At 35.3% G+C, this 26,368-nt stretch overlaps 1 protein-coding gene across 1 annotated transcript in view; it reads right to left on the reverse strand.

Annotated features, from left to right (window-relative positions):
* Nucleotides 1-26,368, reverse strand: part of VPS13B (vacuolar protein sorting 13 homolog B) — a 405,118-nt gene that overhangs the window by 116,144 nt on the left and 262,606 nt on the right. Inside the window, exon 32 of the mRNA XM_088533620.1 lies at nt 25,625-25,768. Coding sequence (XP_088389746.1) covers nt 25,625-25,768 — 144 coding nt within the window. The remainder of the gene's footprint in view (nt 1-25,624; nt 25,769-26,368) is intronic.

The raw sequence follows: 26,368 nt of genomic DNA on the forward strand, positions 1-26,368 counted from the left end.
AACAGCAATATCAGCTTGCTGTTAGCAAATGCAATGGTAACGTTTATCATTGGGCTGTATTATATCAATTCTCTTACTCTTTACATAACCCATTTAAAATGAACAATAAAAGTTTTCTTTAATTAGCTACTGGTGTGCATTAACATGATCATGATTAAACCATAAAAACCAACTGTACATTACTCTGGTCCCCTATCCCATATGTTTTGAATTATTTTAGTTGAAAATGTACTTTGAGTCCCTTTTAAAAGTTCGACCTTCTGCTTTCAGAGAATTAAATGCATATTACTGTAGTGGAGAAGATAATGTTTCAGACCTCCAGGCATATATTAAACACACTGGCAGCACATTAGACAAAATGCTTTACTTATTAGATACTTCCTATTCTAAACAGTGTCATCAAAGGCTAAAAACAAAATCCATATAAAAGCTGCACAATGCTTCCACACAGAACCTGTGCCAAAATCCCTGTACTTTCCAACTAATGAGGAAAGGATGTGTACTCTTAACATATGAATGTAAGATTTTCCAAGCATTCACTTTAGGAAACAGGACTATTGATTCCACATGGCTTATGTTAAATGAAACTGTATTGGTAAAATAACCTTTAAGATATTTGGCATGATAACTGTAATTAAACAGTATTCAAAGGAATAAAACAAAAGGGAATTTGGTTCCACAATAGCTAATTAAAATAAAATGAAAAAACACAGCATGTCATCTATCAAGATAAATTGTTATTGTTTAAGAACTATTTAAATACTGTTAAAATATACTTTTAGATAAAATCTGAAGGGACTGGAAAAATATTTGTGGCTTAAAAATGGATAGTTTGGCGAAGAAAAAAGTATAGGACACTGAAATTTTATGCTGAGATAATAGCTTTAAAGCTTTGAGCATAACCAGATGGTACTTAAATCACAGGAATTCTACAGTTTCACTGTCAGAACGAGTTGCAATAGGGAAAGGTTTTCAATGGCTAGAAAAAATGTCAAGTTGATAGTTTCTTCTTAGATCAGTTTAGTGCATTTTCTCATCCTCTCACAGTTATATATCCTATCAATAGTAGAAACCATAGAAAAGGTGTTGAAAGCTACGCTAGTAGCTAGGGAACTGCGGCTAATTCTTTCTTTTCATGTGTTGAGATAGGTAACTTCACTAGCTTAACCCCTTGAGTTTAACAGGGCATATGACATATAGATCTATCTAGTAAAAGGGCATGGAAATAGCATGTCTTGTGGAACACACACCAAGAAGTACTTCGTAAAATCAGGGTAAATAAATTCAATTGACTTTTAAAATTGGAAAAATATCTCATTTAGAGTCAGTGCAATCTTAACCAGGTAATTTTATTCATTTATTTTCCTTTTTTTTTTTTTAATAAATGCACTGAGGTGGTAAAATTACCAACATAAACACTGAAACTAATAGTTTGACTGAAAATTTATACATTTTCCAAACCAAAGCAAGGTATTTTACAGCCATTGGCAACAATTTTACTTATGTTTTAGCCTTCATAATCCCTCAAGGGCTTTCAACAGTAACAAATGTAAGCAAGCACAAAATTTTACTATTAAAAATTCTATCAATTTCAGTGTTATTTTCTTTTACTGGTACTTTTCTGCACTTTGCAGGCTAGTTCTCTGCTTGGTAGAATGCAAGTAAGCAGGAGAATCTCTGGAAGTAGAACCACTCTAGTCCAAAACATCTACCTCTGCAAAATTTTTCCAGTTTCTCATATTAATTATTGTTATATAATGGCACTATTGAAGTAAGATTTCCAGTCTCCAATAACATTTCCTCAACTCCAATCAAAACCCCTCAGCCAGTCATGAGATCATTCCTCACATTACATAAATTCTGGCAAAAGCCACAAGAGTGAAACCACCAAATCAAAGTGCCAGGCGCAGCGGGTACCTCACAGTGCTACATGACCTGATTTTAATTCTCTTGCTAAAAAGCAGCAATATTTTCATGGAAATAAAAATTTTGCCTAGCATATAAGGTTAGCTAAGGAAAAAGAGTAAGTTCCAGTTTTCTTCTACTACAAAGGAAACACTTTTGTGATTTCTTCCTGGCTTTCTAAGAATTCTAAGTATTTTAAGAATTCTGATTCTAAGTATTTCAGCTATCTCACCAAAGCACTTTGGAGAGTATACAATGTATTTGACATGTCGTTGCTTCCTAAAGATCTAATTTTCTTTTGTTAACCGAAGGTTTTTTTACTATATTTTTGGATTGAACATTTCAAGAACAACAAATTTATACTCCTGTGCATATGGATTATATGACTGAGTATAATTCCGACCATTGTTTTGCAAATTGAAACACTAATCTCACGTGGAAAATATAAAACACACACATAGAAGCATTTTAAACTAGCAAATGATGTCTTCCAGTTTAACTCCTAAGGAAGCTTTTCTCAAGTTTGAAATTAACACTTCAATGCTGAAATTTGATCTTGACAAAGACTCACATTTACTTTTCTCAATCCAATTCCAGAATGAAGATGTATATTATATGGATCAAAAGCTTCCTTCAAAAAGGAAAGTATTAAACCAAATTAAAATGGAGTAACAAAAATACCACAAATATTTGAAATAGTTTATTACATAAAATGTCATTTTATAAAATTTCTTTTTAATCAGAATTTGCTGCAGAAAAAATGACGCTTATTTTATACAGTGTAATCGTGTGTACTAAACTACTCCCAACAGGAATTCAATTGTTGTTTTGACAGTACTACAACAATTATGTGAAAGAAGTGACAGCTAGGAGTAATACAAATTCAGCAACATTCTTCCAGCTCTTCAATATCAGAGTTAGTTTTAGTCAGCAGAGTTAGTTTTTCAATCTTAATACACACAGCATGTTTGTTAAGCTCTACTATTAATAGCCAATGAGGACGTCTATGTTCAATATTTTAACGCCTTTTTTTTTAAAGAAACAAATTTTATCTTAAAAGACCAAGCCAAAAGCTGGCAGATGTGTTTCTCTCAGAGAAACTTTTCACTAAAATTTTTACTAAAAGAATTAGCTGTTCTCGGTTTTTAAATTTCCTTTCAGAATTTTTAAGTTTATATCTTTGCTTATATATGAAAAATCTCTGGATCAAAATAAATATACATACGTACTCTAGACAAATTGAGTGTTCATTTTCGTACATTTTTTTCTGCTGGGCCAAGAAACCTTTTTTCCACGATGTTCCCTGTGTGTATTTCAATTGAGCATGCCCCACACCCCCAAATGCATTTGGAATTACAGCTCAATTTTGTACGATGTTCTCCTACATTTCAGATATATAACCTCAGTTTTAAGCACTTAACTGCATGGGGCCGCAGTTTCATTTGGCTCCGTTTTGGGTCACATACCCATGTTGAGAGATGTACTAGCTAAAAGGTGTCTTAGTGTTGATCTGCTCTTACTGAAAACAATTTAGTCACATCACGTTATCTATCTGCAGTGTTCATGAGGCTGAGTTAGCCCACACCCACTGATGGGTCCAAGGACATTATAAAAAAAAACCTGAAGACTGGTAATTTTGAGTAATTCCAGCTGTGGTTTCACAACACGAACGCTCTGCAGGGTCTGTGAGGAATGACCAATTCCCTAATTCAGCACCAACCACGGCTGCATAAACACTTGGGCCATCACAGCTGCCACTTGGCAGCCTGGGGCAGGGTTATATTAAGTGGAGTTTTCACTGACCAGTACTGGGAAACCTCACATCTACTGGGCAACACATACTGCAACACTGGCCTTGCCTGCAAAGAATGCATACATATGGATGTTTTCTTGGTGAGATGTTTAATCACATAGCAAAAACTTTCTCATGTGACAAGGATTTTTAAAGCAATTCATTAAACAAAACTTAGATTCAAGAATTTAAATAATTTCAGGGTTTAAATCAGAAAATATCAGATGCTCCTGTGTTGTACAACTGCAGATCACTTTAAAAAGTTATTAACTGAATACTCTCCCATTAACTAATATTAAGTGTTCTATGAAAAAGATGCAGAATCGGACGCCCAAAACCATGGTAGTGTTTCAAAGTCTAGTTCAACAAGGCCTCAGAATGAAAATGTAGAGGTTCTTTTCTAGGATATAATGAGTTCATGAGTGCTAGGAATGAATGAGTTCATAAGTATGGAAATAAGTCATTATTTTGACACAGTAAAGTAACAGTTAATTTTCATACTACAGAATCTAATTGCAACCTCTTAACTGAAAAAATATCTGTACAGTTAAATGATTCAGCCCACATATCAAATGTAACAATATTTCCTTAATATATACCAGTGCCGTTATTGATATTTCAAGCATCTTAAAGACTATTGAAATATCTAACATCCCAGTAGATTAGAAGATGTTAAGTACAAATGCTGTCCAACTGAAAAGTCCTACATTATTTCCAATAACATAACTTTAAAATCTTCCCCTGGAAGAAAATGTTTTTTCTATAGTGTATCCAAATGGCCTTAAAATGTGGCCTGAGTTAGACTACGAGCAGAAAATTCTGATGTAAAGGGAGTCTTTGGTGAGAAACATCCCAGTGCTGGCACAAGAACGTGTGCTGGGATGTTGGGAGTGCCTCAGGTTTTAAGGATTTCAGAAACCTGGAAAGTTATCTTAGTTATCCAGACCCTAAGAAAAAATCTTGTTCAGTTTTTGGCCTGTTTCCCACACTGGCTCATTGTAGTATTAGAAAGAGAAGGAAGGAATGTGGCAGCCTAATTTGGATTAGTTTAACCAGCCTCTGAACTGCATCCTAAATTGTGCCCACTGAGCTTTCATTAGGAGAGGCAAACTTTGGGCTGACGATGACACTGAAGACAGTAAGAAGGCCCAGATCCAAAAGAAAAAAAAAATGGCTCTTGGAAGAGCCAGTCATGGAAACACTCTCGGTTTTTATCTGCTATTATAGGGAATTAGTGTGTCATATTATATTTAAGCCGCAAGGAGAGTGCAGATTATTATTGAATATGTATTCTTGATACATAAACTCAGTGTTTTTCAAGTTTTGTACTATCATATTCTTATTAGTTCACTAAGAAAAATATGCTTTTTCCTACTTGCTGAATCTCATTAAAATATTATCTTAAATAATATGACATGTATTATTTTTTAACTGCCCAACTGCTGCAGTGGCCACATAGCAAACACGAACACGGCAATGGACGCAGCATAAAAACGGCATGTCCATGGTCCATAACCCCAGAATATTTGTAAGATGCCTCCTTAAAACTAGTGCACCAAATAGCCTTGGATTCTTCACCTATCTGGACCATAAAAGATATTCTTTTCCACGGTCAGTTTTTAAGTTGTTGGTTTTCATGTCTAGTGTTGGAGAAATAACCTTCCGAAAGTGAACTCGGGCTGGTTTATCTTCTGGGATCTCCAGACAGCCCAAGCAAGAGATGTAACGGATCCATTCAACATGTGGTAAAATGTGACTTTTACAGCTGTCATTTGAAATGTTCATATCCGTTAGGGTACTGTTACAGAATATTTTTGCAAAAGCAATCTTTGAGGAAGTATATTGTAACATTTTCTGTTTGTCTATAAAGCCTTTTTAAGACACCAAATCTCCAGGACACAGAGGTATAATGTAGCTATAAACTGTTTGTACTCAAATCTGAAACTACAGAAAAATAAAAGTATAAAGTTAGTGAATGGAACAAAAAAAAGCAAATGGAAGAGACCACTGTGTTGCCTGAATTATTATAAAAATAATAACCAGCTTTAAATATTTATAGTATTTATTATTATTTAGATATAACAATATATAAAATATATAGTATATGTATATATATATTTAATATTTTTTAGAAGTTAAAGTACCTATTGGAAAACTCCCAGCCTGTCAGACTATAATGCATAAGAATCTGGGAAACAGGCTACTGACTTCAGGTTCAGCTTGCTGAGAATTTGAGGATACTTTGCTCAAACACCCAGGACACGCAGCTGAGGAACCTTCTGACTTTTAGCACTTTAGTAGCTGGGCCAAACTCATCCTTGGCATAAATCTGTTCGCTGAAACAGGCTCCATCACAGACAAATCCTGGTGAAGACTCAATGGGGCACCCAACGCAGAACAGTATATTGAGAAATTGCTTTATACATGAACCAATGATCCAATAAATATAATGTGTAAAAAAACCAGATGTTCAATGTATAATATACATGTGTACATGGATCTGGAAAAAAAAGGCTTTTTGCCAGATAGAATGAATTTTATGAAACAGTGGGAGGTTTTCAAAAGCGTGTAGAACACTTAATTGCCCATCTCCTGTGGAAGGATAATGAGAGTTTAGCAAATAACTTTTTCTGTGTTTTCAAAGCCCCAAAAGCTGCAAAAGTGACTGATTTGTGTCAAAAATATTTTGGAGATCAGATCACACATTCTAGTGGGAAAGAAAAACAGAAATACAAATGACTAAGAACATAGTCAAACTAACGAAAACATATGCACCTAATTAAAAATACCTAATAATAGGTTAATTGTCTTTATAAAAAAGACAAAAAGTTATGTAAATAAAGGTTGTCCGACTTCCTAAAATATTGCTTCATCTCACTGTTCTTCAAATAAATGAGTTTCATGAAATATGTAGGGAGAGGCTTACTCATTAAAACTAATAGATTTTTAGCTTTATATTATACCCACTTATGCCCACTTTCGTAACAACATTAAATGGTTTTCATAGCCTATTTGTGAGAACATTCTACTAAGTGATTATTACTCCTATGCTTTGATGAAGATAAATAAATTAGTGGAAATATTTGTTTGCTGAGGAGAAAAAAATGTTTTTGTTCTTGATTCACACAACAAGTCATAGGTAATTTGGGGAGAAGACACTGTGTCAGTGAAATGTAATGAATTGGATATACTGGCTACATAATATATTTTAATTATGCAGTAGATGAAAAATAGCAAAGGTACAATTTCTGGACATATTTTATACATACAAATAAGCAATGAGTCAAATCTCTGTTGTGCTAACTATGTGAGCTTGCCATCAAAATACCAAAATGAATGCTAGCAGTGTGAGGCATTAGCACCACAGAATCATTGCCTACTTTTTGGAAACCACATCTGCAATTTAAAATAAAGATCAGACTATATTCTCCTATATAAAATATCCGACTTGAAAGAAGTCATCTAGAATTTTCCATGATGTAACTCTGGTGCATTTTATGCAGCATTGCAGGGGGATGAATGAAATTCTTAAAAGTAATTTAAAATAAAATTTTAAAACCTGCTTACATTTTGAAGCATAAACATAACTTGGGCATTTCTGTGAGTTCATGATTAACATACAGCTCTACGCATTTGTTCATGAGAGGTTTTCTTTTCTCTTTGTTTTTGTGTTTGCTTTTCTCTTCCTTTTCCTTTCTTCTTTTTTTTTTTTTTTTTTTTTGACTGTGTGTGTGCAGATGTCTATGTCCTTTTGAGTAACCCTTGTGCTTTGGTTTCATATCTGCAAAACAGCCCCCTGCTCTTAAGACTTCTGTTTTCGGGTGACCTTACTTCAGTCTCCAACCCTTTTTTGCGCTACATTGAAGAAAAAAAAAAAACGGTTTGAAGAGTCGTACTTAGTAATGAAATACATTGACAGCCGTTTTCCCAATGCAAGAATTGTATCTAGGTTTTGACAGGAATGAAAACGGATGCTTTTAAGAAATATCAGAAAAAGTGAAGTGCACAGCCTTTCAAAAAGAGATCTCTGCTGGTTTTGGCAGCAAAAACAAATGATGAGACAAAACCTCCTAACAATGGGAACATAGTATGGTGATGACTCAGGATCCTGGCAGGGACTTTATTTTGATAGTCCTTGAACTAACCAAAGATCACTTCTTTTTTTTTTTTTCAGGAAAACATCCGACAAATGGCAATTCCAAGTACTGGTAAAACTACCAGGAAAATGATGCAAGTATTATTCAGCTATTCCAGCTCGGGGTTTTACTGGCATTCTCAGGAGGTTACGCTCCTGGCGTTCTCCCTCACACTATCAAGCTACAAACTAACTCTACATTTAAAACTTCATGAACCAAATAGCCCAGTGGTAAAAATTACACAGAAGAACACTCTATAATGTTACTAATACTTCAAAAGATCATTCAAAAATTTGTAGGTGTTGCATTAAAAGCAAGACTCTACGGAAAACAAAATATTATCCACATATATGTGAACAACAAAAATCTATTTGCTTTCATCCAAACTACTTGCTAGTCAATGTTTAAAAGAAATCAGATATTTGTTCAACAGAAATTTCAAAGCAAGAACTTAAGAAAAATATTTACATCTGCTTTGTCTACAGAGAGAGGGAAACACTTATATGCCTTCCCCAGAAAGCAGAGTCTTCATTTTAATTCTCTCTGCCAAAAATAAATCCTGTTCCAGATTTACCAGAGCCAGAAAATCTCTCTCTGCAGCAAAAACAGTATTTACATATTTTCAAAATTAATTATTTCAAAATTAATTTTTCTTTGGCATGTGCCTTTAACTCAGGTGTACGCTATGGGCACAATTTCTGGACTGCTGGAATAGTACACATATACACTTATATATATATATATGTATAACACTAGGAATAAGATTCTACTGCTTTTCACACAATCATACTCTTCATATCTTCTCAATTGTAGGTACACCGTGTCAAACCTAACCATGTTTTGCATAAGGATTTGGAAAAGATGCAATACACAGGGACCCATGAGGTAAAGTTCTTTATGCAGCTCCCCTCATTTTGTGCCCTTGGTATCTGTGCTTAGATCGCCGGGGTGTCAGATAGAAATAGCATTGCTTCCTAACAAGAAAAGGAGTCTTGTAAGGGTGAATGAAATCACGGATGTCTACATGTCTACAACGGGAATTGTAGGAAAACCTGGGAACAAATTCTCTTTCCTCCTTTGGGATTAGGGAGAAAAAAATACAGGTTTCCCCACTACCTACTCCCTTCTCAGTTACATGCTCAAAAATCAAGACAAGCAACGACTGGGGCATGCAGGGCTTCTGCATATGCCCCTGCTTGTATAGTATACAAATACTTGGAGACATCAATATTTTCCTCATTCTGAATAAGTAAGAAGAAATATGCAAAGTAATATTTTTATATCAAAGAGATATAGAGAGTTTTCCTTCAGAAACTGAAGATTAACTTCATCTTATTGATGACAAACTACAGACACTAAAAGGTTAAAAACATGCTGCCAACAATTATTTTTTTAGCCTAAAGGTATTTGGTTTTCAAGTTTCTGAATATTATACTGTCTTGAGTGGAAGAAGCAATAGAAAGGACTACTACCAGAATAGGTATGATCTGTGGAATCTGTGGAACAACCCAAACTAAGAAAACAAAGTTATACATGGTATAATTTTTGTGCATGAATTCTGCCATTGTCTGCCTCAAATTTGCACATATTTTACACACATCTTCCTGTGATTACATATTTCTATAGGATGAACAGACCTTTCACATTTTCTGGCTTCAGGACTTAGAATTATGTAATATTTATTTCATCCTACAGCTAAACAGTCACCATTTAAAAAAGGTGCTGTAGAATACAGATTATCATATTCAGATAAGACAGATTCATCTACCATTCTTTCTTTTCTCCCTATAAGGTCTAATGAATAAAAGGTTTTGATAAAAGTTTTAAATTCGTTTGATTTATATGTAAAAAGTTGTAAAACCCATTAAACTATGTGGTAGCTATAATGAACCCTGCTCACCATACAACTGTTCCTAAGAGTCAAGGGCACTATTACAATTTGCAATTGTAAATTGTAAATGAATTTATTGTAATACAATTCAAATTCATTTGAGAGGAAACAATAAACACTAATTCTATCCATTTAAATAACCTGGACCTTCCGAATATCTTTGCATCCATTTGTTCTTATATAAATGCAAGGTTTTTCTCTCTTATTTTTAAATATGCTCCAATAAGAAGAAAAATTATATATGTCACTATTCTTGTCACTCTTTAAACGGTATGAAATGGTCTTGAATTTCTGCTAAAACAGGCAAATCAGTTTTTGAGAAAATAGCCACATTTGTTTCCTGCCAAAATTTTTGGCATGAATTCAGGATGCAACATTTTATTAGGCAGTTTCAAATGACACAGCATTACCTGAATTTGAAAATAGCCGACAGCTGGACAGAAATACTGAAAAAGTAGGAAAGTAGCAAATATGATTAATGGGAGTATGCTCTGAGAAATAATGGCTTATTGCTCCAGAGACAGGCAGTAATAAAGTGAAAACCTGACCTGAAGAAAATTAGTGGGAGATTAAGCAGAACATTAATCCCTAGTTGACCAGTCAGTTCACACACAAGTGGCCAGACAGCCTCTACTGCCAACTAGGGAATAATGGCTGATATTCAAAAAAATGGGCAAAATTTCAATTAATATTGAGGCTTCTATTCTGCTGTCAAATAATGTATTATTTGAGGAAAACTGACATACAGTATGATCATACTATCTTTATTTTCTTATGAAATGAGATTAAACTGCATGAAAAAAAAAAGACCTTCTGCTGAAGGAACGCCACAAAAAAGTAAGGATCTTTCTCACAATGAAAAAAGCCAAGTTCAAAACCTCAGATTATTTACTATTCACTGACAATCACTTCACTGGACTCCTTGCCTGGTTTATCTACCCTTTCTCCTTTTCCTTTCACCTTTCTCTTGAAGAAAAAAGCATATTTCAGTTTAAAAACCAAGAGAATACTGAATCCATATGCTTATAACTGTCAAGAATCAAGATTTTGCAGAGTCAAGCAGGTGATGGTCCATACAAGGAAGAAACTGTAACTTGCTGTGTCAAGATCATGTCGCCTTAGAGTCAAACTGTCTGCAAGCTTTAGATGACTCAAAGGAGAAGATTAGTAAAGATCAAAGAATTCAGAGGCATCAGTCACATGTCGTGTGACTTAACACTCATTCGTCTCTTCATCAGACAATTAAGCAAATTATCACTATGACACATTTAATGTCCATACTGTGAGAAAGTCCAAGCACATGTTCTCTCACATTTCTCTGTTCCTAGTGATTTTGAGCCACTGCGTTGTCCTTATCGATTTTGCCCTAGCTATCGAATATATTTGTGATTTACAGCAAAACTCATCTGAAAAGACACACCCGTTTTCTAATCCTTTTTTGTTGGCAAAATTAATAAATGAGGCTTGTCTAGTGTTCGATATTTTAAAGAATTTCAGACTTATTTCATAATAGTATTATTATCACGAATACTTCAGATTTTTTGGTAAATACATTAAATGATCTGAAACTGCAAAGTTTTAAACCTACTTCACATACCATTAGTTATCAAAAACATCTTTATTTTCATAAGAAAGTACAATAATATTTAAGCTATTGATAATAAAAGTAATAGGCACAAGTTATGTTCAAATATTACTAAGCAGACTATTTAATAAAGAAGTTGGACAGAACATTTATCTCTTTTAGACTACTTCGCTGAGCATAGTATGAGACAAAAGAAATGTAATCCATACAGCAGAGGCACGAAGGTCTGTTTTAGATAATCAAGTAATGCAGACTAAGAGAAAAAAAAAAGCTGGACTGAACCCAAACTCGCACTTAACACTCAGGTAAAAATTATTCTAGCTCATGAGCCTCCATCTTAAAACTCTTATAGAAATACTAAAAAAGAAAAAAAAGAAGAGCACCACCACACTGGTGATCAGTTACTATCAACAGGAACAATGAGGATGATCAGCAGCTTGTTTCTGTTTTGTTTCTTACCCTGAAAGTTTTATTTGACAGATATAATGCATTTTTGCAGAAAATAACAACATGCTCTCTGAGGTACTTGCCTATTAGCCGTGTTCCAGGATGTTCCATAAACTGCAGCACAGTTTATGAACTAGAAAGTCTTTAAAATACATACATACTGAAGAAATGCTTGTATTTTTCCTTTCCTTATTAATACAACTATATTTTGAAGTTGAAGGGGTATAATTTGGAGTGTCCATTCAGTGAAAATTTGGACACACTTTCACAATTCTATTTAGATTGTTTTTGGGGGAAAATTCTGTATTTTAAGTCAAATCTTGCTATGCCCAACTTTAATTAAGTAGTCACCAAAAAAAAAAAAAAAAGAAAAGAAAAGAAAAGAAATTGGGTTGAGAAACTGGTCCTGAATCATTCACAGTGTTTTAATTGTTATCGGAAACTAGCACCCATTTTTTTTTCACGTAGTCTGGGTACTTGTGGATATCAAAAACTGGCAGAAAAAGAATGGCTTCCTCCCAGCAGAAAAACACTTTGAATCTACAATTTCAAGGTTGGTGTTACTATATTATGATTTTTTAACTTTGTAATATCTTTCTGAATAACACTATTAAAAACCCTATTAAACAGGTATCTCCAGTTAAAAAAAAAAAAGTTATCTTCATATCTCAAATAGAGACCATAAAACCTATTTCTGCTCATTTCAGTTTTATATTTACAGAACTCAGTACATTTTGCTTGCAAGAATCAATCTGGAACATATAACATGCATTTTCTTCTAGTAATTCTACCACAGAAGCTAAAGATTACATATACTTAGAATAAAACAGATTTTCTTCCATTTCCTGGTTCTTTATTTTCCTTTTTTTACAGTCTAAGAACACTTCTCAGATTGATATGAAATACCATTCCTCCTTATCAAAACTTGGTGAGCTATTAGACTATGGAAGTGATACTCCTCTGTTAAAAATTAGTGTAGGGTGTAGAGGCCATAACATGGTTTTAGAGCAGATAAAGTGGACTCACTATATGGAGTGGAAGCACAAGACATGTCTTATGCTAGTGACATAAATTACAGCTACTTTGGAGAGCTAGTTGAGGTTGTGGTGTGTGCTTAGGAGCTACAACTTTATGCAATTCTCCTCAGCTGAGAAAACAGTTCTCTGGGAATATTCCATTATTCCCTAAGCCACAACATAAACAGAGTGAGATTCATCGAGCCTAAATTTAAGCTAACTCCTACCCAACCGCTTGAGAACTTCCATCAAGTGGCTTTAAATCTATATAATCCACATTTTGTTACTTTTTCTTCATCTCATTTCTCAGGGCTGTTATCTTAAACTTTACACTTGTAACCTAACTACAAGTTTTACAATATTTCATGCTTTTAAGGTTACAATCATTAAAGGAGAAAAAGCAACCATCGTTTTGAAATCAATCATGCAAAAATCCAGGCACACATCCCAGGGAATGAGATCTTTGCTAACAATTTTATGAATATGCGAAATATATTAACAAGCTGCAATAAATCATGATTTTCCAGTCACCACAGTGCTAAGCCAAGAGGAAGCGTCTCAGAGCCCAGTGTACCAATGATATGGGACTGCACTTGGCATTGAAGTGAATATGGGGCAAAACTGAGCAGGCGTGCAAGATGTGACCAATAATTGTGCAAACTATGGGCAAGAAAAGTCTCTGAGAAGTTCTCATCGTAGTATCTACTGTTCCTGGGACATCTCAGCTGCCATTCTAAGTTTGCTTTGCTTCTAGTCACTGCAAAATTTCCAATGTATAAAGAAAAGAGTTTATAATCCCTCAGGAAGTTACCTTCATACAACATTACCTTTTTCATGTGCCATACACTTTTGAATATGAAGACATACCTAAATTTATTTGAGCTACACAAAATACAATTAAGGAGATTGTTTTGGCTCTCTAGTACTGATTACCTTAAGACTTCAGGAATCAAAAGGCAAAAGATAAACAGCATCTTCAAAAGAAACTTGTAAATGAGGGTGCCAACTTCTCAAAGTTTCGATATACTAAAAATACCTCCAATTCCACAAGCTTTCCATAAGGATACTAACCAGTCAACACAACATCTGCCCAACATGTGCATCTGCCACTTCACTCTTTGGCTGTCTGGCTTCTTAAGTAGTATTATCTGGAACTTGTTTTACCAGTTTTCTGATTGTTATTATTTTCAAACTGAATACAAATAGAAAACAAAGTTCTGTTTGTTTTCAACAAAAAATACTGTAGTATTTGATTTCTTTCTCCATACAAGCAGTGCATAGACAGACTTGACTAAAATTTCATTAAACTTCACTAAAATCAGCTTGCTCTGTTCACTACCATAGGCAAGACAATGCTATAAACTCTATTAGCTATTATTCCTTCACTTTTTATGTGTGATGCAATTGTAATTGCCCTTCTGTACATACCTCCTACTGATCACATTCTTTTCCTATGTAACTGTGGAGTTACAGCAACAACAAAAAGTTGACAAGTGTCGTAAACAGAAAGTTACTACAAGAGAAGGTAAGAACAGCCCCATTGGGTAAGACCAAAGGTCCTCCAAAGGTCCCATTTTCTCCCTGACCACAGCTGTAAGTAGGGAAAGAAAAGCATAAATACCAACATCCTACTTGTTATGAACATCCAATCTTTGCAAAGTTAACCCCAAATTAATTGCGGCAAAAGACCAAACTGCAGAGGTTTTGCTTTCTTCCTAGTATTAATGTCATTCTTTTGGAAGGTGGCGTGTTGCCTTTGCAACTTTTCAGACTTTGGGGATGGCCTTATGGAACATGTCACATCTGCTGGGGGGGTTCTCTCAAAGTGACTGGCTAAGAGCCAGCTAGAAAGAAAACATCATCTGGCAGACGGATGAGCAACGCTGAGCTCAGTGGTTGGATAGGGGGACTGTAAAAGCAGAAGCCATTAGGTGTCAGGTTGTGCCTTGAATTTCTGAAAGAAAGCACAGATCTGCCTAAAACAGGTTCCCCCTCTTTCTTCTCCACACTGCTCTCAGGTGAATGGGTTTGTATTTACCAGGTAGTGGCTCTGCAGGCAAATTAATGCTTTGGAAGTCCCTAGACAGAGAGGAATAAATGTTCCAGCCACTTATTTCAGTCACAAGTCACTCTTTGCATGACAGACTTACCGGTCCTTTACCAGCCAAATACCAGTTAAATACAGTTATTCCTCAGGTTTAATATGAAGGTTTTTTTTCATGTTTCTTTTGTGAAGAACAAATTTTTAAGCATCAAATTTGTGCAGGATCTGCCGCATTTTAACGGCTAACACCACAAAATACAACAAGAGCAAGTAAATTGAATAATTTTATAAGTATTGTACATTGCTTGGGCTTAAATAGGAAAAATAATGTATTGCCAGAAAAGAGGAGAGCAGAGGATATCAGAGATCTAAAACAGAGATAATTCTTCGATTTCTACTTTTACTCTACTCGCACATTTCAGTATTTGCAATACCCAATTGCTGACTGCTGCATTCATCGCTGCAATCAGGAACTTGTGCATACAAAAAGAGTGATGGACGGAAAGGAAGAAATTCTTTTTTTCCTGAGATTCTACCAAGAAAAAGCTTATGTTATTATTATTATTAGCTACCTTTTTGAAATTCAGTTTCTAGGAGCTAGGCACATACCTGTAGCCCACCAAAGTATGCACTTGAGGAAGCAGAAATGGAACAAAATAAACAAACAAACAGGTCTGCACAACCTGAGGTCCAGGTATGCAGGGGGCAGGGGGAGATATGCTGGCAGATGAAGCATGTGTGAAGATTTTGGACCACATGCTCCACAAAAGACACTAGATGTTTAACACTCCTTGTAGTTTAAAAGTAAGCATCTTGTGTTAGCAAGTGTGACTCATTTCTCTCCTAGAGACTCTGGAGTCATAACCCTCACAGAGATATTGTGAAGACAAAGAAGGCTTTGAAAAATTGCTTTTGGTCCCTCGGGAAAAATAATAAATAATATTCATAACCATCTCCAATGCAGATATTAGAGGAACATGTTTTAATGTAAATATAAGCAAAAATATTATTATTCATCTAGAAATTGCTTTTTTTTCCCCTTACCTTGAAGCTTTTGGAGGAGTAATTTGTGCAAAAAGAATAGTCTGCAATGACCTCAATAACCATACTTGATTTGGGATCACAATATCTACCAACTTACAGTAAATATATGTTATCCATTCATGTCTACCTGGATAGCAGCAGACCAAGATGACTGTTGGGTTTGTATTTCACTACTTTTCAAAGAGGAGTTCTTGTATTTTCCAATTCTGAGCGCTAGTAGGACAAATATATCCTCTCTGGCAAAAAATCTCTAGGTGGTAAGTGATGGACACCAGGAAATGGATTTGCCACACCAAGGAATCAGCTCCTTGAGAACTCCTCTGCTTTATGACTGATCAGCAGTAAACTAGTCACTATTTATATTTGAAATACTTTTATCAGAATATTAAAAATTCTTTTAAGGATGAGGAAATATAGGCCTTTTATTAACCCTGCCGCTATAATCTTAGGTGCATCAATGAATGACTACAATTTGTTAACTATATTCATATATTTCATATATTTCTTTTCTTAGCACTTCTGTTTCTGTTCTCCATGTGCAGGTATTATATCTTCGTCTTGTAAGAATGTGGCATATATTAATTCTAAAAAAGTGAATAATTATGAAAAGGCAGCAACATTCTTTGCCCCTCTGGTAATTTATCAAACACCACAGATGTGTCCACACTTTAAAACTGTCGAGCAGATCAAAGTGATATTCTTTGTAATAACGGATGATACTTTATGAAGAAGTCGGTACAATAGGTCTACTGTACATCAAAGATGAATTTATAAAAGAGTATAAAGCCAGGGCTTATAATAAGTAAAAACACAGCACTGGAGACCTGGCATGAAACTCTTTGCAGAATATTAAAAAGCTTTAAAAAAAGTCTGATTTAAACATAAATCATCACTTCTTTATTATTTTGTCTACACTAATCTTTACAACATTGCCCTATAAACCACTAAATAGACTGCCTTTGGAAATCACACCTTTAAAATTTAAACAAGGAGTTGCTATTTTGATGACTATCTGAATTTATGTAACCAAAGCATAAAACATAGAACCACAACCCATTTTATTTTTGAGGCAGGGAACAACCATTTAATCCTTCTATTTACCAAGAACTTCCATTGAAATCAAGCTTTCTAACTAAGATTAATGATGTTTATAGTCGCTAAACAATTCTTGGGATTTGATCTAGTCAAATATTTGGAGAAGAGTAAAGTTTTTTTCACAGCTTAAAATGCTGTTTTTTTCCAAAACACATTCTTCTCCCTCCATACACATGGAATAACATTTTTCCAACAAGAATCAAAGCTAGCACATATCCAGTGTATTTTCTCTTTATACTTCCAGCTTTAAAATAGTTTGCTATTCCAAACAAATATCTTTTCTAGACAAAAGGAAAGAGAGAACACAGAGTAGTACTTATTCTAAGATACTTAGGTATTATTAGTAGTTACTCAACTGCTAAAGCCATAGATTGCCATGTTTAAACAAGAAATAATATGCATGTTTTTAATGAAAACAATTAGTTATTGGAATAAATTATGAATGGTTGATGAATATTTTTGGAAAAATAGAAAATTTTCATTTAAACCTCTCTAATACTAAGTTGAACTAATCAAAGTCTTATGGTCTGAGTTAATTCCAATCTCCACTGTCATTATAATCCAAGAGCCCATAAAACTTATCACAAAAAGTTTGTTACAGAAAGGCTACCAACACTTGCAGACGCTGTTTCCTTGTCAAGACAACTTTCTAAAGGACATCCTCTTTATTTGCCCAATCTGGTATTAATGCCATTTCCTTCACCCTTAATGCTTATCTCCTTTTCTCATTCAAGCTAAGTATATGGTTTACTTTCCTGAAAATGTATCAGTTTAAATATTCCTCTATCCATTTGCCAATTATTACTTTTAATTTCATCTTGGTGATTTATCTGTTCTCAAATTTTGCCAAATCTCCTGCTTATGTTCAAAAATTATGGTAACTAGTTTTGACTTAAATATTCACTAAAATTGAACAAATCTAGTATCAATAACAATCCATTAAAGCCTATTTAGGGTTTACAACAAAGCCATGAACAATGATTAGGTAATTCATTATTGAACACAATTCAGATACTCAGTGATGAATGAAACAGTATTTTCACTGAATTCATGCTTGAAAAAATTTGAGAGCGAGCAGATCAACTGAAATTGCTGAATTAATTATTGATTTCTTACTAAACAGGTACCTGCAATGATCTAATATTGCATTTATTTATCTAATAAATACATCACATAACCTGCCATGCTAAACTTTTTAAAACAGCTAAGAGCAACTCCTGGTACTTGGAAGACTCTAGCAGTCAAATCAGTAAGTTATCCTAAATTATAAAAATCCTCAACATTAGAAATAATTCTAACTATAACGTCCTATTAAAATATTTCGGAAATTCAACACTTCAAAACTTCAACTCTTTTATTTCACTAGGAGTTAGTACATTTTACTACCACTTTAGTAGTTCATATTCATGCTTAGCCTAATTAAAATCTTCTACCATAGCACTTTCCTGCTGTACTTTACGTGCCAGAAAAGAGTCTTTCATAATCAAATATTCATACTATAATCTAGTATTTGAACTTTTCCATGATGTTTTTATACATACTTGTAGCCCCAGACCAAAACCTACTCAAAATGCTTTTAGTATTTTGAGTATTAATATTTTAGTATTAATGCTACACAGAACCTCAAAAGGCCATTTATTATACCCATGATATTTTAAAAAAGGTAAGTTGCAAGTAACCCATTAAATTATTGCTAGATTTTGACCATTAGTAAATATAGTACAAATTAAATTATTGATTTTTTAAAATTATTTATTATATGAGATTTTTTCAAATTGACCTTGAAAAAATAGTCTTTGCTTTTCAACGCAATGTGCACTGCTAAATGCATATTCTCTTGGAGACATATACTTTGCTCTCTAAAGCATTAGATGTTATCAGCTGAACAACAGGGATGAACATGTATTTCTGTAAAATTTATATAAGAAAATAACTTCTATTATCAACGTGTGAGACACATGTGAAATATCCACGGAGCTAATGCAAAACATCAAAAGAAACATGTTTTCCTTCCATTCATTGGTGTCAAGTAGGTCATATCCCTTTATGGTACTATACATCTGTTGGGTGTGAATTAATTTCAGTGGCATAGGTTTTCTTAATAAGTGATGTGCCAAAATATTGATAAAATGTGGATAGCCACCTGCTTTCCATTTGCTTCAGTCCAGTCCCCTGAAAATTAACTTTCCTTCTCTTTCCTATGTATACGCTCATTTACACATGGAAAAAAGACAAATGAAACATTAATTAGATGGCAACAGTGAAAAATTCAACTAAGAATACAATAGATGAGGGATATTATCCTGTCACTGAGTTGGCAATTTTTTTTAAAGATGATAAACTTGGTTACATGAAGGATACTTCTGGTTTACAAAAAAGCTCTTCAAGTCCTCTTGCATAAGCCATTAAAGGGCTGGGTTTTTTTAACTGTATAAATTAAATTTTTAAGATATTTAAATATATGAAAAAACTCTCTGGACATGAGTATCAGTCAGGTGCAACACAAGAAAGAGGCTTCAAAAACTTGCTGTTAACCTAAAGTTCCTACATGGTTGAGGCCTCAGAGACAGATAAATAAATACATCACATGTTGGCTCCCCTTTCATTAGTAAATCTATGCTCCGAGATGGTGATAACTACCTCTTCATAATCTCACACTGCATGGCCCAGCATAAAATAGACTTGATAAAGCATAAAGTTTGATCTCAAATCAGCCCTGATTTTCAACAGGTTTTCTCACCAAGCCTGAAAGACTGTACCTCAGGAGCATGTTGTACGATTGCTGCTTTGGATTTGCCGCTTTTTTCTGCAGGCAAAAGATTCTACTGAGAATCTGAGCCAAGAGCAGGAGCTCAATTCAGTGCTAGTGTCTAGTCTGCTAAGTTGCCAGGGCACAAGGAAGGTCCTCATATCGATATATAAAATTGCTGAAAAATTAGAAACCAAGAGTAAGAACTCATGGCCACTTTCAGGGTTGGTGGTTATCAATGTACCCTCACACAGATCTATGTTGGGCCTGATCATATTCAAGTTATGCATAAATAGAAAAAGGAATGAAGAGCAAGGTGAGAAAGTTTGCCAATTATATTAACTTATTTGAGTATAAATATCAAGGTCAGTTGTGAAGAACTGAAGATCCTGGAATGCTGACTAAAATGGCAGATTAAACACAAGGTAGGTAAAGGCACACTGAAGCAAGCAGGAAAAAATAAAAAAAATACTAAAAGTTTGCCTGCAATTTAACTGCTGCCACCTAAAAACAAGTTCTTGTATTTACTATACTGGTTCCTATGAAAGAGTAAGGTTAAAGAGCAGTAGAAGACAAAACCAAAAAGCAATTATTGTATTAAGAGGTAAAGGAAAGGGAGATGGAACAAAAGCGTGAACATTGCCAAGACACTATATGAACCCACATTTACCTGCAGCTTGAATGCAAGGTGCAATTATGGTCTGGACCAGACTCTTCTCCCTCCTTCTCAAAAAGGGACAGTGCAAAACTGATAGAGACTCAGAATATGTAACCAAAGTGACTAATGGCATGGAGCAGCTTACAGGAAGCAGGGCTAGTCCAACAAACTGGCATTCTTCAGCCTGGGAGAAAGGACCTCAAAGCGGGACATGATCCAAGTGTATAAGATAAAATGGCACACAGAACAGGAGTAGGAAACTATTACTTGTCTCCTCTAAAATCAGAAAATGGTGAAACATAAGTAAAAAGAAAACAAAAGAAATAGGTTTTTCTCACAGCATAGTTAGGCTGGTGGAGTTCTTCAGCAGGGTATCATGGGGGAAGAGAGTTTAGATGAGTTCAAAAAGTAATTGGACAAATTCATGAGGGAAAGAAAAACAAGACTATTAAAAATATAGACATCAACCCTGTCTCAGCAAGTTTCTGAGCTGCATATTATTGGGAGAATATTCTAGGGAAGCATAATTAATGCACTTAAAAGATTAAAAATGGACCAGATTAAAAAAAGAATAAAATCAGTGAATGATACTGTACAAAAAGCACAAGTACACTATTTCATCCAGAAGATGATCCAGAAGAAAAAAGCAACAAAACTTGCAAAAAAAAAAAAAAATCTGCCACTGCAAATACTAAGCACCAAAAAAACACTTCAGACCTGAATCTTCACTATACCTTTTAGGTTAAAAAAAAAAAAATGAACCCACAGAAACGGTATAGTATCTGGTATTCTGATGATTTTTCCTTCCTGTGTAAGAAATGGAAGAAATCTTCAAACAATCTCAGAAAGCAGAAAACCACATTTATCCTTATTGTTTTTATCTATTTTATACAACAAAACGAGGGTGTGTAGTGAAGAGACTGGAGATCTGCAGATGGGTACCAAGACTGTGTCAAGACTCCTGGAAGTTAAGACACTTATGTACAGATTTAGAAAGAAATAATAAGACTGCAGGAGACCAAGTCTAGAGACTGGGAGAAGAAAAGAATGTTTCCTGACCTATCGTTTTTTTCCTCCTGTGGGATACTGGGCAGAATACATGCATAGATCAAAGAGCACCCCCATCTCTGACTTCCTTAATGTTGTGGTTCATCCCTGCCCCCTTAAAATATGTTTTTTATTTTGTTAAAAAGTATAAATATTTAACTTGCTTGAAAACGTTGGTTTCAAAAAATGGACATGTGTTATTCTTTATATATGGCAGTTTTTAAAGTAGGCTTAATATGATGATTACTTGATATTCATGAATAACAAAACTAATTACTGTTGCTAAATCCATATGCCCCATGCAGCTTTAATATGCTGAGGCTTCCCTTTATCCATTAAAAAAAGATTTAAATGCTTAATGATTTTTAAGCTTCAGAGAATGGGACAGTAACTTTTGCATTTTTAACTAACTATGGCTTATTCTTTGAACTCCAGGACAGATGAATGGAATTTGCTGAACTCAGAATTGCAGGAACTAGAAATCGGTAGGGATTATTATGAGCAGTTACAGATTGTAACATTAGAACTAAACCAACTAGACTGAAATTACAGCAGACACAGTCCTATCTTGACATGAAAAAACAATGAGATGTTCAGTTTTTTGATATGTTCCTTGGCAAAGTTTTTTGTGCCAAAGGACATCTTTTCTTGAACATTCAACCTTGAGTAATCTGTTTCCTTTCATTTAATTACATAATTCCTTCTAGAGCTCTAGATTTCCTTCTACAACCCTTGATTATTCTGCTTCTGCCTTGACATTTATACTTCCCAAATATGTATAGACTTCCAGCTCCAAAACGTCTACCTTGCCATCTCTCATGCAAGCTGTATGCATTTGACTCTAATTTCTTTTTCTACTTTTTTTCACAATCAGTAGCAGAATCAAGAATATTTTCATTGTTTTCCTGTAAACTTTTGGTTAGCTTCAAAGAACTCTCTGCTGGAAGAGGTGTCAGCCTGCTCAGCTAACAAATGAGTGCTCACCTTGCTGAACAAAGAACCTCCACCGAGGAGGTCTCTGATGACTGGAAAACAGCAGTCCTCCTGCTCATCTTCAAAAAGAGCAAGGCAAAGGATCCAGGGAACTACCAGCTAGCCAGTTTCTTTGTGCTCTCTGACAAAAGGATGGAACTAATTTTCACAGAAGCCATTTCCAGACTCTGGAAAGTGTCTAGGAACAACAATGAAGATTTACCAGAGGTAAATCAGGGCTGACCAAGCTGATCACCATCCATGCTGAAATCAGATGATTGCTCTGTGGGAAGAGCAGCAGATACCATTTGCTTTGACCTAAGCAAAGTTTTTGACACAGTCTTATATAACTTCTATGCATATGGGTATGTATGCAGGAACACTACAGGATGGTTGGAAAACACACTGGACCACCAAAAGCAGAGAAGAAGTAACGGTCAATGGTACAAAGTCTAGCTAACCTCTGGTTACAATTTGTATTTCTCAAGGTTTGATGCCATTTCATTAACGACCTTGCCAAGGGGACAGAATGGCCCTTAAGAAGGTCCACAAGTGACAGCAAATTGCGGGAAGTGGCTGAGACGCTGAGGGGTAGGGCTGCCATTCAGAGGGATATTGATAAAAGAGAGAACAGATTGGCAGAAACCTCATGAAGCTCAAAGATAAGTGTGAACTCCCGCACGAGCGATGCCAACACCACCACAGGGCGGACACCAACTGCTCGAGAGCAGCGTTGGAGAGAGGAACACGGGAGGCCTGGAGCACAGGTCCATCCTGCGGCAGCGGCGTGTCCCTGTGCTGAAGAAGCTGCAGCAACCACTGAGCTGCAGTGACAACTGCCACACTAGCCCCTCAGCAGATGAGATTACTCTCTTGTACCTACTGTTTGGCTTCTAGCTTTCTTCCCAAAAGAAGAAAGAGATTGAGAGGCTCAAGTGAACAGAGGACCATCAAGGGGGTTAGGAGGCTGAAGTTTATGCAGTCTGGAGAAGAGAAGGCTAAGGATGCTCATGGGGAATCAAACTGCAGGTCACAGTTACCTAAAGCAGCACTAGAGGATGCAGAGTGCATTGCAGATGCACAGTGAAATGTTGAGAAGCAATAGCTAAAAGTTAGAACAGTGAAATTCTGCCTTGGATGTATATTTAAAAAAATAACCAAGCACAAGGTGGTTAAGCACTGAGAACTGCCCAGAGGGGCAGTGGAACCTCCATCCTTAGAGTTATTAAAATTTGAATGGACGATGGCCTGTGAAGATTGCTCTGAGCTTGACACTAGCCCTCCTGGTAGAAGAATGGTCTAGATGACCTCCAGAGGTCTCTTCCTAAATAACTTAATGAAAATTGCAATGAAATAATTAGCAAGAGTAATATGTATAGCCAGGTGCAGACTACAGATTAGATTAAATGAAACAAAAACAGCAGTATACAATCAGTTTATCACATTTTTTCTATTGTCTAAAGAAGCAACATGAGGATAACAATAACTGTGTATCTACTTGAGGGCAGGTGGCTTCATTAAGCTTATTGGACTGCAGAACATTAGGAAAAAAGTAATAAAATTAATTACTGGTTTTATATTTTCAATATAATGAATCAAGATATACCTTTACAACTAATTAAAAAGAAGGAAAACACTAATATGAATAAGAAATATTCCTATTCCTATTATTTATTACATAAGACCTCTCCTCATGAGGGAGATATTAATGAAGGACAAATAGGTATCTCAGGATATAATCAATGAAATGCTTTCTGAAAGACTGTTAAATTGCTCTCAAGATTGTGAAACCCACATTAGTGGTGCAGTACTTCTGCACAGCGCCAGCTCAAAATTTAAATTCTGGGCATCCTTTCAACTTGTGACTTCCATTCTACTGACAATGGGAAAGCAGCCCTCTGCAAATTATTTATTGAAGATATTCCTCTGTACATTTATTTATAATACTTATCCAATGTCTCTCCAAAAGAGGCTCTGTGGCTGCAAAGTATCCAAGGAAGATACACCGCATTTCTTCACATGTTTCAACCTGGTCATGAAACGATGCCCCTTCTCTCCCCCTGTTCCTGGGAAGGGATGAAGAGGAGGAGGACGGTGCAATGCCCAACGAGCTGAACATAAGGAAGCTCTGGGGTTCTGACAGTGGGAGAAGGGGGAAACAGAAGCAGCCTTGGCTGCTCCAGAGCATTTCCCACCTTCACCCAGCCCAGTGCAAGCTGAACCTCTGTTCCAACAGGCAAGGAAGAATTTGCTTCTCCAGCTTTCCTATGAAAAAGGTTTTTGAAAGGAAGACTATGTCTCTCTTTTTAAATTCTCTCCCTAGCTCTTTTTCATTATTTGTCAAGATTTCTCAATGGGTGCAGCAGACATTCCAATGGAACCTTGTCTCATTTTAGTTTTAGCTGTCTTTAAAAGGCACTGTCAGCCTGACTAGATTCCTGGTTTAGAGGGTAAGAAATATACACTTTTTGCTTAGGGCAAAGCTCTTTTCTCCTTTTTTTTTTTTCCCATCGATCTAATAATAATTTAAACTTACAATTCTGTCACAATTAGTAGCTGGCTTTTCATGCAAACTGATATATCAACTCTAAGATATAAACAAGAATAACAAATTGAAGAGATGATTGCAGAATGTTAAATGACTGCAGAAGAAAAGGAGAAATTAATAGTCCAAAAGATGAAACACCTTAAATGTTCATCATAACAACACCTAATGATGAAGCACAAGACAATTCAGATGTGGACTGACTCCTGGTGATTTGTCAGAGGACAGACCAGGTAAGTATTCAGACAGTGTAAGCATTCATCACCAGGCACAGAGAACAGTTTGTAGTTCACTGGTTGAAATGACAGGCACAGTCTGGTGGATGGACATGTAAACTCATGAGACGATGACCAACCTTCGGTAAACGCTGAAATTAAACACTAATCCCTCTCCTCCCCAAAAATACCTCAAAATTGATTTATTTTTTATGTAATTATTTTCATCAGCTCATATTTCCCACACATATGATGTTGCAGAATCACTTCATCCCATTTACTGAATATTTTTTACTAGAACAACACTCTTCCTATTGTTAGAACAACCTCAGAATACATTGACAATCTAACCAAGCACATGATAATAATACATATATATAATTTACTCATATCACTGTATATCACTACAGATGATGCAAACACTACATCACAGCTAGAGTGTTTTAAAGGAAAATTGACTGTAAACCAGGGAAAATAACCTACCTCAGCAGTGCTACTGGAAGGTTCCAGTCCAACCATGTTGGCTTCTACTAGCTGTTGAAGAAGTTGTACTTGAGCCACACTGAGGAAGAAATCCAGATTTGTTGTTGCATTTACCTCCAAAGAATGACCACACACTAAAATCTCCTGTAGAGAAAACAATGGAGAATACTAGACAGCAGCTACTAAGTAAATAATTTGCATTATTTGTATAACCATATTTTGATTTTCTGCTTTAGTCAATGCTTCAAGATAGGTATAAAATGTTAATCATGACTTTTTAGGAGACAGTGGTGTATCAGACTTCTAAACGAGGATGTGGCTTATTCTTTCCTTTGCTTTCAACAGCGCGTGTAACCATTAAGACAAATTTTGTAAGGACGTAAAGCATTTCATGTGTGAGGTCTTGTTTCTGTCTCTTGGTAGTATCAAATAGTGGACTGTCAGACTTTGTTTTTTATTCTCTTGGCAAGGAGTGCAAGTCTCCTTCCCTTCCAAAAAAGGATGCACTTTTTTTGGAACATAAACTCTACTTGATTTATAATGAAATCATGTGCTGGAGCTCACTGATAACCAACCTAATTGATTTCTCTTTGCCTGTAAACCACTGTTAATACCTTGGCAGAGTTAGCTGGATAATCACTGTTTTATTGGTGTTATCTAGCACAAGAAAAGCTCTTGACCACTGCTGGCAAGCAATAAAGAGATGAAAAACAGAACCAACCCAGAAGGCTTTCTTAAAAAGTA

The sequence above is a fragment of the Tinamus guttatus genome, unplaced genomic scaffold, assembly GCF_059628265.1.
Source record: "Tinamus guttatus ecotype Peru unplaced genomic scaffold, ASM5962826v1 Tinamus_guttatus_pri_ptg000510l, whole genome shotgun sequence".
Classification (NCBI taxonomy): domain Eukaryota; kingdom Metazoa; phylum Chordata; class Aves; order Tinamiformes; family Tinamidae; genus Tinamus; species Tinamus guttatus.